Below are 13,970 nucleotides of genomic sequence, written 5' to 3' on the forward strand. Positions count from 1 at the left end.
ATCATTCTATCTGTAATCACATATTCAAAGCTGCTTCCTTCTGATAATGTCAATCTGTTTCCCAATTTATCCTTTAAATAAGCTTTCAGTTGATGATATGCAAATATTGTATCTGGAGTTATTCCATATTTGTCCTTCAACTGTTCAAATGTTAATAAATGATTTCCCAAAAAACAATTTTCTATTCTCATGATCCTCTTTCTCTCCCATTCTCTAAAGGAAAAGTTATCTATTGTAAAAGGGATTAGTGGATTTTGGGTCAATAATAATTTTGGTATTTGGTAATTCATTTTTTTCCTTTCTATGTGTATCTTCTTCCATATAGTAAGTAAATGATGCAATACTGGTGAGCTGTTATATTGCACCAGCATTTCATCCCATTTATAAAGTATATGTCCCAGTACCTTCTATCCTATTTTATCTAGTTCTATCTTAGTCCAGTCTGGTTTTTCTCTCATCTGGTAAAAATCTGATAAATACCTCAATTGTGTGGCTCTGTAATAATTTCTGAAGTTTGGTAACTGCAAACCACCTTGGTTATACCTCTCTGTTAATTTAACTAGCGCTACCCTCTGTTTCCCCCCTTTCCACAAGAATTTCCTTATTATTCTCCGTAGTTCAACAAAGAATTTCTCTGTTAAGGGAATTGGTAATGTTTGAAATAAGTATTGTATCCTTGGGAACACATTCATTTTAATGGAGTTCACCCTCCCTATCAACATTAGTGGGGGGGGGGTGTGGCAAGATGGCGTAGAGTCTAGATGTGTAATCTCGACCTCTCTGGCCAGACTTTTAAGTACCCATTTTTTAACCCTTTGTTTTCAAGTTTAAATTTTAGTTTATTATGGCCATTAATGGTAAAAAGATTAAACCTCAAGTGCAGAAGAAGTTACATTTTCGAAGTGCTGAAGACTTGGGGCCTAAACAACTTGTTACAGCTTCAGGTTTAATTTCTTCAGTGTCTAAACCACAAAGACTGCCTACTACTCACCAAGTGAAGGATGGCGCTGGAATTACCCATTCTCTGGAGGAAGGTGCTTGCTCCCAAGAAGTGGATCCCGATTCTGGAAGCCTTTCGATTTTAACAGAGGGAGCACGCAGGAAGATGACTCCATTGTTTGAAATGCATCAGGAAGCATTCCAATCTGAAGATCTCGATCTCCTACGTGATTTTTTTAAAAAACAGCGAGCTGCAGGTGGAGACCAGCGTCGACCCCCTGAGGAAGTCAGGGTACTGTCGCTGGGAGTCCAGACCCGCAGTAAAACCTCTAAAATGCCTTTTGTTGAGTTGCAGCAGGAGCTGAAGCTACCTGGTTCTGCCACTACGTCAGAGAAAGAGGGGCTGAGTTTTTCTGAGCTACAATGTATGCAGTTAAATGCTGTCATTCAACTTTTAATGAATGAGATGGCTCAAATGAATGCTAGTATAAGTTCAGAATTGAATACAGTTAAAACACGTGTGGAAGCACCTTGTGAAGATTTAAAAAAAATTTCAGTCTGCTTTTTGGAATGTAAACAGCAAGTGGTTTCTAACACAGAAAAAGTGTTGAAGGTTGAAAAATCAGTTATAGAATTGCGAGAACGTGAGAAGGAGTTAGAGAGGAAAATAGACTACTTGGAGAATCAAAGCAGAAGGAATAATGTGAAAATCGTTGGTTTGTCAGAAGGTATGGAAGGACAAGATCCTCTTCATTATTTTAAAGACTGGATCCCACAAGTACTAGGGCAAGAATTTTTTTCTGGAGGCTTGGTACTGGAAAGAGCTCATAGAGCTTTAAGAAGAACACCTTTACTTGGTCAACCACCGAGACCTGTAATAATTCGATGTTTGAATTATTTGGACAGAGAAACAATACTTCAACTAGCAGTGCAAAATACAAGACAACGACAAACTCCGTTATTGATTCAGAATACCAGAGTTTTTTTTAATCCTGATTTGAGTCAAGAGATCGACGTCGAATTAATCCAGTTAAAGAAGTTTTGTGGCGTAAAAGTTATAAGTCTACTATTCACTACCCGGCAGTGTTGAAGGTGTTTTATGGAGACTATCAATTTAGTTTTTTTGAGAATGATTGTGAAGCAATGATTTTTGCTGATTCATTGCCAGATATAAGAGGACAAAGACGTAGTCCACAATTGTCTCCTAAAGAAAAATCTGGTTCTTCTGGAAATGGAAGAAATGGCAGAAATGGAAAAAAACGGGAATGAAAAGAGTCCAACTTCTTCTGAAATGAGATCTCCGAGTTTGGAATCTTTTGGTTGAATAGAAGAATTTTCTTATTTTTATTTTACTTTTTATGTTATTATGATATTTTGATGTTATTCATAGTTCGGCTGAGGAGGGAGAGATTTGCTCTAATTTCTTTACTAGTCATCAGCCACTGGTGGGTGACCCACACCCAATTTTTGTTTAGGGATTACTACCTAACAGTAGTTTTTTTTTGGGGGGGGGATTTTTCTAATTTTTTTTTATTTTCATTTTAGTTAGCTTTTAATTGGTGATTTTTTTTCTCCTATTGGAGGGCCTATATAGGTTGATTTGAGTTTTCATATAAAGATATTATTGGTATTTATTTGAATGTCAAAGAAAGTATGAAATTAAAGAGGGACTGGGTTGGGCATGTATATTCTTCTTCATTTAATTCCAGGGCTAAAGGTGTAGCAATTTTGATACATAAAAATTTATCCTTTTAATTACAATCAATGGAGGAAAAGGCAGGATGTTTCTTAAATTGAATTGTAAGATTTTTAGTGAATTTTGGACTTTACTTAATATTTATGCCCCAAATGTAGATGATGAAATATTTATTTCAGATGCATTTTTATATCTGGGTCAGGATAATGATAATATTTTAGTTGGAGGTAATTTTAATTGTGTTTTGGAACCTTTATTAGTTAAATCTCCGAAGAAAGTTGAGAAATCTAAGATGGCAGTTCAGGTTCAAGCATTGATGAAAGATCTTAATTTAGTAGATATTTGGAGACGTCTTTGTGAGAGTACAGACCTATCACCAATGTATATAGTTACAGTATCTAGAGTGTATTGACTGTGCTTACAGCGATTGGCTGAGAGCTTAGCCACGCCTACAGTCTGGACCTTAAAGGGTTGTGTCCCTAGCCAGGTCAGATCATTCCGGACTGGTCGGCCACTTGTGAAGAGCTCCTGTCTTTTGCTAATAAAAGCCTTGGTTTGGATCAACAAATCTTTGGTTCTTTCGACGAGCTCTACAGTATTAATCCGACAGAGAAAGATTTCTCCTTTTATTCATCTAGACATGAATCGTTTTCAAGGATTGACTTTTTTTTAGAATCGGCACATTTACAAGGAAAAATACAACAAGCAGAATATAAAAGTAGGGTGATTTCAGATCATTCTTTGTTATACTTTACATATGCAACTTCTGAGAAAATTCAAGTGGCCTATCGGAGGTTTAATACAATGTTATTAAAAATATGGAATTTATTGATTTTTTGAAAAAAATAAATTAACTTTTTTTTTAAAGAAAATTCTAATTCTGTTCAAAGTAAGTTTGTAGTATGGGATGCTATGAAAGCCTATTTGAGAGGACAAATAATTAGTTATACTTATAAAATCAAAAAAGAATCGATTAAATCAGAGTCTTGAATTAGAGAAACAGATTGATGAATTAGAAAAGGAATTTCAGAAAGATGCCACAGAAGATCAGAAAATAGAATTATCGAGGTTGAAATTGGAATATAATACTTTGCAATCTTATCAATTTGAATGTGTGATTAATAGGACTAAACAATGATATTATGAATGGGGAGAGAAAGCACATAAGGTATTGGCGTAGCAATTAAAGAAAGAACAGGTTTTGAGGACTATTAATGCTGTTAGACGGAATTCTCTTATCACATAAACCTCGTGAGATTAATGATGAATTTTATAAAAAGTTATATACATCTGAAGAAAAACAAGAAATTGGATCAATTGATCTTTTTTTTAATCACAGTTGAATTTACCGATATTAGAGGATACAGATATACAGGAGTTGGAAGCATCATTTACTGATTCGGAAATAAAAATGGCTATGATGGAAATGCCGAATGCTAAATCACCTGGTGATGATGGATTTTTGGTTGAATTTTATAAAATCTTTTCTGATGATTTTTCTACAGTGTTTGGGGATGTATTATGTCAAGTTGAAGAACATTATGAATTACCTGAGTCTTGTTCTAGTGCTTTAATTACAGTAATCCCAAAAAATGATAGATATCCTTTGAAAGTATCTTCATATAGACCAATTTCATTGTTAAATGTAGATTATGAAATGATAGCTAAAATTTTATCAAATAGATTGGCTAAATTTTTACCTAAGTTGATTCGTATGGATCATACAGGTTTTATAAAGAATAGATATGCTTCAGATAATATTCTGTGTGTGATTAGTTTGATTAATAGATTTTGGCAATCTTTAGATCATCCGATGGTGATATCTTTCGATGCAGAAAAAGCATTTGATAGAGTTAAGTGGAATTTTTTGTTTAAAGTTCTGGAGAAATTTAAGTTTGGTCCTTTCTTTATTGGTTGGATTAAGGCTTTATATGGTAAACCGGTAGCTAGAAATGGCTTGATTTCGAAACCTTTTAAACTGACTCGATCAACTTGTCAAGGTTGTCCTTTATCACCAGCTTTGTTTGCGTTAGTGATCGAACCTTTAGCACAGCTGATAAGACAAAATACACAGATACAAAGTATGAAAGTTTTAGATGAGGAGTATAAAATTAATTTATTTGCTGATGATGTATTGGTGTATTTAAAAAATCCAGATCAGTCACTTGAAGGAGTGTTTAATACAATATGGATGTCTTTCTGGATATAAAGTTAATTTGGAAAAAAGTGAAATATTACTGGTAAGTGAAGGAGATTATTCAGTTTATAAGAATATTATTAATATGAAATGGACTGATCAAATTAAATGTTTGGGTATAATTTTGAATGTTAATTATCAATCTTTATATAAATTAAATTATGTTCCTTTAATAAAAAAAATTAAAATTGATTTGATTAAATGGAAAGATTTACCTATTAATTTATTGGGTAGGATAAATACAATTAAGATTAATATTTTTCTGTGTATGCAATATTTGTTTCAATCTATTGTGTATTTACTTGATAATATTTTTTTTCGAGATTTGAATAAAATGGTTAGGGAGTTTTTATGGAGAGGTAAATTTTCGAGAGTAGGTTTGAATAAATTAACTTGGAAATATGAGTTGGGGGGATTACATTTACCATATTTTCAAAATTATTATGAAGCAGCCCAACTTAAATTTATTAGTTCATTGATGGATTTGGAACAGCCTCCTAGTTGGGCCAAATTGAGATGGCATATATTTCTGAATTTTAAATACATCAATTTTTGTTTAGATGGAATATAAATTTGTTACAGCAACATAATGTGCCTATACTAAAACATTTAATGAAGTTATGGATAAAGAAAAATAAAATGATAGGCTCTAGGGATGAATTATCGGCTTTGACTCCATTGTATAATAATCAACCTATTTCTTTTTCAATATACAATCAAAATTTTTTACATTGGAGATTTAAAGGTGTGGAAAACTTGGGTGATTGTTTTAAAGAGGGTAAATTTTTATCTTTTAATCAGATGAGGGACAGTTTTGGTATTGATAAGAACTGTTTGTTTCTTTATTATCAAATTCGATCTTTGGTAAAACGTTGATATGATTTTACCTGAAATGACGAAATTTGAGACTTTTCTTATGAAGGTACCAGAGAAGGGTTATATTTCATTTATGTATCAAATATTACAGGATGGTATGGATAAAAGGGGTTGGGATAAATCTAAAAGTAAATAGGAAGCGGATATTGGTTTTATTTTTTCCGAGGATGATTGGTTAGATATTTGTTATGTCAGTGTAACTAGATTGATAAATGCATGTTATGCAATGATTAACTATAATTTTCTACATCAATTATACTTAACACCTGAAAAATTTAAAAAAAATATGATTTTCATGAATCAGATTTGTGTTTTAGATGTGGTAAATCTGTTGGAACTTTTTTCATGGTGTTTGGTCATGTATATATATATATATATATATATATATATATACAATCTTTTTGGAAGAAAATTCAATTGTTTTTAGAATACCTGTATAAGATTAAAATACCTTTAGATCTGACAGTATTTTTATTGGGTAGTTTGCAACCTCTGAAAGATAAATTTCAACTCGCTTTATCTTAATTTAGCTTTATCTGTAGCGAAAAAATGTATTGCTAGTACGTGGAAAGATTTTTATGTGATTGATATTAATAGATGGCATAACAAGATGAAATATTGTTAAATAATGGAAATAATTCCATATGTTTCACATGATAATTATAATTTTTTTATTAATAAGTGGTTGTTATACTCAGAATATTCACATTTCAATTTATGTTGATTAGATTTTAATATGTATGTTTAATTTTTCCTTAATTTTTTTTATTTTTTCTTTCTTTATGGCTCTCCTTAGGAGAGTTGGCTGGTGGGGGGGGGGGGTTATTTTCTTTTCTGTTTTTTTCTTTTTTTTTCTATATATAAAAAATAATGTTCATGTTTATGGTTAATTGTTGTATATGTTATGTACTATTTGTTTTTTGAATGAATAAATAAAGTTTTAAAAAAGCTTTAGTGGTAGTTCTTTCCAATGTTCTAAGTCTTCCTGTAATTTCTTTATTAATGGCTGATAATTTTTTTTGTACAAGTGGCTTAAGTTATTGTCTAACCTGATACCTTGGTATCAGATTGCTTGTGTTTTCCATTTAAATGGTGATTCTTTTTTAATTTCTGTATAATCTGCATTACTCATTGGCATCACTTCACTTTTATTTGTGTTGACCTTATACCCCAATATTTCTCCATATTCCTTCCATTTCTTATGTAGTTCTTTTATTGATATCTCTGGTTCTGTTAGGTATACTATGATGTCATCTGAAAATAAATTGATTTTATACTCCTTTATTTTTATCATTTTTATTTTATTTTATTTTCTTATGGTTATATTGCTAAGGCAAACAATGAGGGGGATAATTGACATCCCTGCCTAGTTGTTCTACGTGATTTATTACTTCCAGTAAAGGAGGAATTTATAAAATTCTATTGGAAATCCATCCTCTCCTGGTGTTTTATTATTCGGCAGCTTTTTTAATATATCCTGTACTTATATTTCAAATGGTTTTATCAGTTTGTTTTGATTCTCTTCTTGCAATTTTGGCAGTTCAATTTTAGCTAAAAACTCTTCTATTTTATCATCTTTCCCCTCGTTCTCAGCTTGGTATAATTTTTCATAAAATTCCTTAAAGTTTTCATTAATCTCTATTGGGTTATATATGATTTGTTTGTCCTTTTTCCTTGATGCAAATACAGTTCTTTTAGCTTGTTCTGTTTTAAGTTGCCAGGCCAATATTTTATGTGTTTTTTTCTCCCAATTCATAATACTTTTGCTTTGTTTTCATTATGTTTTTCTCCACCTTGTACGTTTGTAATATTTCATATTTTACTTTTTTGTCTGCCAATTCTCTCTTTTTCTTTATATCATCCATTTTCACTAGTTCCTTTTCTGTACTTGCTATCTCCCTTTCCAGTTGTTCTATTTCCTGATTGTGTTCCTTTTTCATCTTAGTTACATAACTTTTTATCTGTCCTCTAATGAAGGCTTTCATTGCGTCCCATAGTATAAATTTATCTTTAACCGATTCTGTATTTATTTCAAAATATGTTTTAATTTGGCATTCAATAAACTCTCTAAATTCCTGTGTTTTAAGTAGCATGGCATTTAACCTGCATCTATATGTTCTTGGTGGAATGTCCTCCAGTTCTATTGCTAATAACAGGGGTGAATGATTTGAAAGTACTCTAGCTTTATATTCAGTTTTCATGACTCTCCCTTGAATATGGGCCGACAACGAAAACATATCAATCCTTGAGTATGTTTTATGTCTACTCGAATAATATGAATATTCCTTCTCTTTTGGGTGCTGTCTCCTCCATATATCCATAAGTTTCATTTCATTGCATTGATTTAACCATAAATTTGGCTAGTTTATTCTTTTTGCTTGTCTTTTGTCCAGTTTTATCCAATATTGGATCCAAATTAAGGTTAAAATCCCCTCCTATCAATATATTTCTTTGTGTATCTGCAATCGTCAAAAAATATCTTGCATAAACTTTTGATCCTCATCGTTAGGTGCATATATATTGAGCAAATTCCTAAATTCTGAGTATATCTGACACTTTATCATTATATACCTCCCTGCTGGATCTGTTATTTCCTCCTCTATCTTGATTGGTACATTTTTGTTAACTAATATGGCTACACCTCTAGCTTTTGAATTATATCATGCTGCCGCTACGTATCCTACCCTGTCTCTCTTCAATTTGCTATGTTGCACCTCAGTTAAATGTGTTTCCTGCACAAATGCTATATCTAGTTTTTTCTTTTTTCAGTAAATTTAGTAGCCTCTCCCTTTTAATTTGGTTATGTATTCCATTAATGTTTATAGTCATATAGTTCAATGTGGCCATCTTGTTTACACCTCTTTTCTGCCTTCTCGCCACCTCCATCCCCTTTTTTCCCCATTTTTGTCTTTTAAGTTTCTCTTTTTAAATTCAATGTATGACAACACATTTAAAACATAAAATATTCCAACAATCCGCACACCCAATAACACCTTAACCCCAACTCTCTGAGTTGCCCCTTATCCCTTGCTGGGCAACCACAACCCCCTTTTCCATTTGGTTTGTGATCTTGCTCACAAGTGTCAACTGATTTTGCAGTGACGGTTATTCTCTCCCCACCCCCAGAAAACACTTTTTTTAATACATATAACAAAGCTGTCTTTTTTCCCCCTTCTTCCTTCCTTCCCTTCCCTTCCCTTCCCTTCCCTTCTCTTTTCCATCTTTAGTTCTTTACATATACATTATTTTTAAATCTTTACATATAATATATCGCCGGTCTTCTTTCTTGTTACATCTCTTCCTCTCTTCTTTTCTCCTGCAAATGTTCTGTGAATTTTTGTGCTTTATCTGGATCCGAGAACAGCCTATTTTGTTCCCCAGGGATAAATACTTTAACTACAGCTGGATGTCTTAACATGAATTTATAGCCTTTCTTCTATAAAATTTTTGCCATATTAAACTCCTTCCCCTTCTTTAAAAGTTCAAAACATATGTCTGGGTAAAAAAATATTTTTTTCCCCTTATATTCCAACAGCTTATTGTCTTCTCTAACTTTTTTCCTTGCTTGCTCCAGTATATTCTCTCTTGTCGTATATCTTAAAAGTTTTACTAAGAAGGATCTCAGCTTTTGACATGACTATAGTTTCGGTACCAGTGCTCTGTGTGCCCTTTCTATTTCTATTTCTTCATGAAAATCTCTCATTCCCAAAACTTTCAGGATCCATCCTTTTATAAATTCCTTCATGTCTGAGCCTTCTTCATCCTCCTTCAGGCCCTCTATTTTTATGTTGTTTCGCCTTCTGTAGTTTTACAACATATTAATTTTCTGAGATAACAACTCTTGAGTCTCTTTAATTTTTTGTCACTTTCTTCCAATTTTTCTGTTAAATCATTTACTTCCATTTCTAAGGCAGTTTCCCGTTCCTCCACATTTTCTACTCTTTTTCCTATTTCATGACCAATTATAAACTGCATTTCATCTTCTGCTCTTTTCATTTTTCTTTTAATTGCACTAAATTCTAATGATAGCCATTCTTTTAATGACCTAATTTGTTCTTCAAAAAAGACTTTAGCTATATTTGTCCATCTGTTTTACCTTCTTTTTCCCTGTGAAGGTCTTGGTCTTCTTCCTCCTTTTCTTCTGTGTCTGTACCTGTGTTTGTGTCTTCTTCTCTTCTTTGTATCCGTGTCTCTTCTGCTCTTTCTGATGAGTTACTTCTATGTCTTTGTCGGGCCTCCTCTCGCTGGGTGTCTTGCAGTTGGGCCTCTAGTCGCAGTCCGTCTGTCTGTCGGGCCTCCTGCTGTTGATCATCTTGTCGTCGGTCACCCTGCTGGCATTGTCCCTCTTCTGGCTCCTCGATCCTTTCCTCGCCGTTATTTTGTTCCTCCAGCTGAGCGCCCCGATGCTGGGCGTCCCTCAGCTGGTCACATTGTAGCTGCCCACTCCTCAGCTCAGCCCCCCTCCCGCTGGTGTTCACTTTATCCTTAGATTGTGCAATTTCATTTGGCATGGAGAGCCATTTTTGAAGTACACCGGTCAGGAGGTCGCGACTTCGCAGGGCACTCACCAACCTCAGAGATCAGCTGCCCTTCCCTGCTCCTGCGTGCAGGTAAGGCCTTCTTCTTTCTTCTCAGGTGATTTTCCTTCTTTTTATTCAGTTGTTCTTACTTTCTCTTTTTTGGATGCCATCTTCTGGTTCTTCCCTATAACTTTATCTTCTATTTCTTGAGTTTTATATTTGTTGAGCTCTTTTTTCCAAACTGTTTTTCCTTTTTTCTAGGGAGGGCTGGTTCAACCCAACCGACCACTACTCCATAATATGACTCCCCCAGAGATGTAATGTTGAGGAGCTCTAAGGCATTGATCAGATCACATGGAGTACTGTTTGGGGCTTCTTATCGAGGGATGTGTTATCTTTGAGGAGGGTCCAGAGGTGGTTCATAAAAATAACCTTTGGAATGTAAGGGATATCATATGAAGAGTGATTGATAGCTCTGGGATTATTCTAACTAGAGTTTAAAAGGATGAGGGGTATCTCATTGAAACCTATTGAATACTGAAAGGTCAAGGCATGGAGAGGATGTTTCCTTTGGTGGGGGATTCTGGGACCAGAGGGCACAGCATCAGCATTCAAAAATGTACCTTTAACACAGAAAAAAGGGGTAAACCTGTGGGATTCTTCATTGTCAATGGTGATAGAGGCTAAGTAATTGGATATATTTAAAATTGAAGGAGAGAGATTCTTCATTAGGAAGTGAATCAAGGATTATGGGGAGAAGGCAGGAGCATGGGGTTGATAGTCAATAACTGTAGATGGAATTGTGGGGTCGACACAATGGGATGCAAATGGACCAGTTCCACCACTATGTCTTAAAGTCTTATTGTCCTAAATTATGGACCAGCCCTGGTCAATCCTTAGGCTATAGGGTTGAAGCATGGACTACAACACCCCACTGGACAATTGGGGTCACCAAGCCGCTCCACAGTACTACATTCATTTTGTGAGCAAATAATTAGAAACACTTGGTGCAATCGAGAACCCCATATGCTGAGAAAAACACGAGGACTATCTAAAGGGCAGAAAATGAGCTATCAGCTTCATTTGACTACTTAAGCTGAACCACGGCCAATGGAAAAGCCAGGTCATGAAGGAGATGCCTCACGCCTAAGCACAGCAGAGTTAGGAATCCACTCTTGACAATGACCTATCATGCCCAAAGAGTGAATGAGACCTTTCTCCTGAAAGCAAGCAGAAAGGCCCACTTACCACATGCTCCTCATCAGCAGTGAAGGCTGATACAATTGCACTATTTCCATGAAGCCTTGTGATACGTGCCAGCTAGAGTTAATAAAATTGCTATCGAGTTCAGTGCGAACCTTTAAAAGGGAATGGAGCGAGCAGCTGAAGGAATTCAAGAAGTAAAATATGAAAGTTTGCAGACGCTATGGTTGAAGTGAAAACATAATGCTGGAGAATCTTAACAGGTAAAACAGTGTCCTTTATACATCAAAGATAAATATACAGATAATAATCTGGGTGGTATGGTTGGCGTAAATTTGTAGATGGTGTTGTTGTAGTACCAAACCACCCCATTGTAGGTGCAGAGTGAGTAGAACAGGGGGCTAAGAATTCAGGGCCCTGGTGCTCTGGAACTGATGGAGATTGTGGAAGAGATTTTCTTACCAATCCTCACTGATTGAGATCTGGAGGTGAGGAAATATACAATTACACTGTGAGGTGTCCATCTGTTTTACCTTCTTTTTCCCTGTGAAGGTCTTGGTCTTCTTCCTCCTCTTCTTCTGTGTCTGTACCTGTGTTTGTGTCTTCTTCTCTTCTTTGTATCTGTGTCTCTTCTGCTCTTTTGCCCAGGACTTGGAGTTTGCTGATCACTCTTGAGAGGATGATGGTGTTCAATGCTGAAATGTAATTGATAAAGACCATCCTGATGTTTGGAGCTTTGCTTTCCAAGTGTTTCTGGGCTTAAGGTAGAGTGGGTGAGATGGCATCTGTCATTGACCTGTTGCAATTGGCAAATTGGAATGGATCCATGTTGCTCTTGACATACCTTGAAATTTAAAGGGACATTAGCAACAATTCTGGTGTCTGATGTTGGTAGAACTTTAGATACTGCTGGTGGCAGTGTAAAGGTTAAAACCTTGTGTTTTTGATTCTTAGTTAATTTTGTGCATACCTCTTTAAGAAAAAGCATTGTTTGTAGTGTTACCATAGTGATTATGGTGTAATATGTCATAATATCCATGCAGACTAATAGCTTGCATCTCATTCTTCAATGAACTATGAAGGAGACGTAAGCTCGCGATAATTTTCTTTGAATTCATCATATTTCTTTTTCTATATCTCTTTAAAGTTGAATATCATTATATCTTTAAATATAGCTGAATACTTTGTTTATTCATTGTTATGAAAATATTAATGAGAAGTTATGCAAAATGTATATCCATTTTATCAATGAATTAAAGCTACATAAAGCTGCAGCCACAAAGTTTGGTTTATTGCATGAATAAAATAGTAAATCAAAATATCATCCCCACATTTCCTTGATTTTGAAATTATGAAATACTAGAACCTTGAAAGTGTCGTCAATATTTTGATTCAAATAAAATTATAATTGTGAAATTGGTTTGGAAGAAAGGCACATAAAACTTGTTTGAAAGAACTCAACTTGTTAAAAGCAAAGAAACATTCTTGCTGTAAAAATAGAATATTCCAGAAGACTCTATAATAAAATGAAGGTGAATTGCAGTTTTAAAATTGAGCTAAACTCTTGGTAAGATACAGCTTTAGTTTGCAGAATATGGCAGGAAGCCCAAAATAATGTGTTCTTGAAAGTTATCAACAACCAGGGATTGTGTGAAGTACCAGAGATTGAACCAAGTAGCAATCCTCTGAAAGGGACCAAGGAAGATTCAAATTTGTTTACAGTTACCATGAACCAGGATAAGCTGTAGTGTAAAGAACCCAAGATGGATAAGAAGAAGTCTTGTCGGGCCAAAGTCCTCGAGCAAACAGCTCCTCTCAAAGAACTGTTTGATTGTGAGTTGAGTGAGCAAGGCGGACTGACAAAGCTTGGCAGGAGATTGGAGCCAACCACCAAAGAGGAAGCGCCTTCAACTACTATACAAGAACAGAACACAATCAAGGCGCTGCAGGTCTCATTGGCTGACTTCAATGTTAGTGGAACTGGAATAGATGAATGTACATTGCAAAGTCCCACTGGTGCGATACCAAGCAAAATGCAGAAGATAGAGACTTAATCAGTGGTATCTGAAAGTTCAGATGTGAATCCTAATATAGATTGGGAAACACATTCTGAAGGGGATGGATGGATTAGGATTTGTAAAATGTGTGCAGGTTAGTTTTTTGCAGCAATACATTGAGGTACCCATGAGAGAAGGGGCCGTGTTGGATCTACTGTTGGGGAATGAGATAGGGCAGATGACTGAGGTGTGTGTTGGGGAGTACTTCGGGTCCAGTGATCATGGTACCATTTGTTTCAATATAATTATAGAAATGGATAGGTCTGGTCAAAAGATTAAGATTTTTGAGTGGGGGAAAGCCATATTTGAAGAAATGAGAAGGGATTTGCAAGGAATGGTTTGGGCTGATTTGTTTAATGGGAAGGAGGTAGAGGAGAAGTGGAGGTGTATTAAAGGTGAGATTTTGAGGGTGCAGAATCTTTATGTTCCTGTTAGGATAAAAGGCAGGGCCAAAAGTTCGAGCGAGCCGTTGTTTTAATGGA

The 13,970-nt window shown here is 34.9% G+C and overlaps 1 protein-coding gene across 1 annotated transcript in view; it reads right to left on the reverse strand.

Moving 5' to 3' along the window:
* LOC138745214 (chromo domain-containing protein cec-1-like) overlaps positions 1-10,219 on the reverse strand; it is a 47,689-nt gene extending 37,470 nt beyond the window's left edge. Inside the window, exon 1 of the mRNA XM_069902276.1 lies at positions 9,805-10,219. Coding sequence (XP_069758377.1) covers positions 9,805-10,219 — 415 coding nt within the window. The remainder of the gene's footprint in view (positions 1-9,804) is intronic.
* Positions 10,220-13,970: the final 3,751 nt, after the last annotated feature.

This window comes from Narcine bancroftii, chromosome 11 (genome assembly GCF_036971445.1).
Source record: "Narcine bancroftii isolate sNarBan1 chromosome 11, sNarBan1.hap1, whole genome shotgun sequence".
NCBI classification, from domain to species: domain Eukaryota; kingdom Metazoa; phylum Chordata; class Chondrichthyes; order Torpediniformes; family Narcinidae; genus Narcine; species Narcine bancroftii.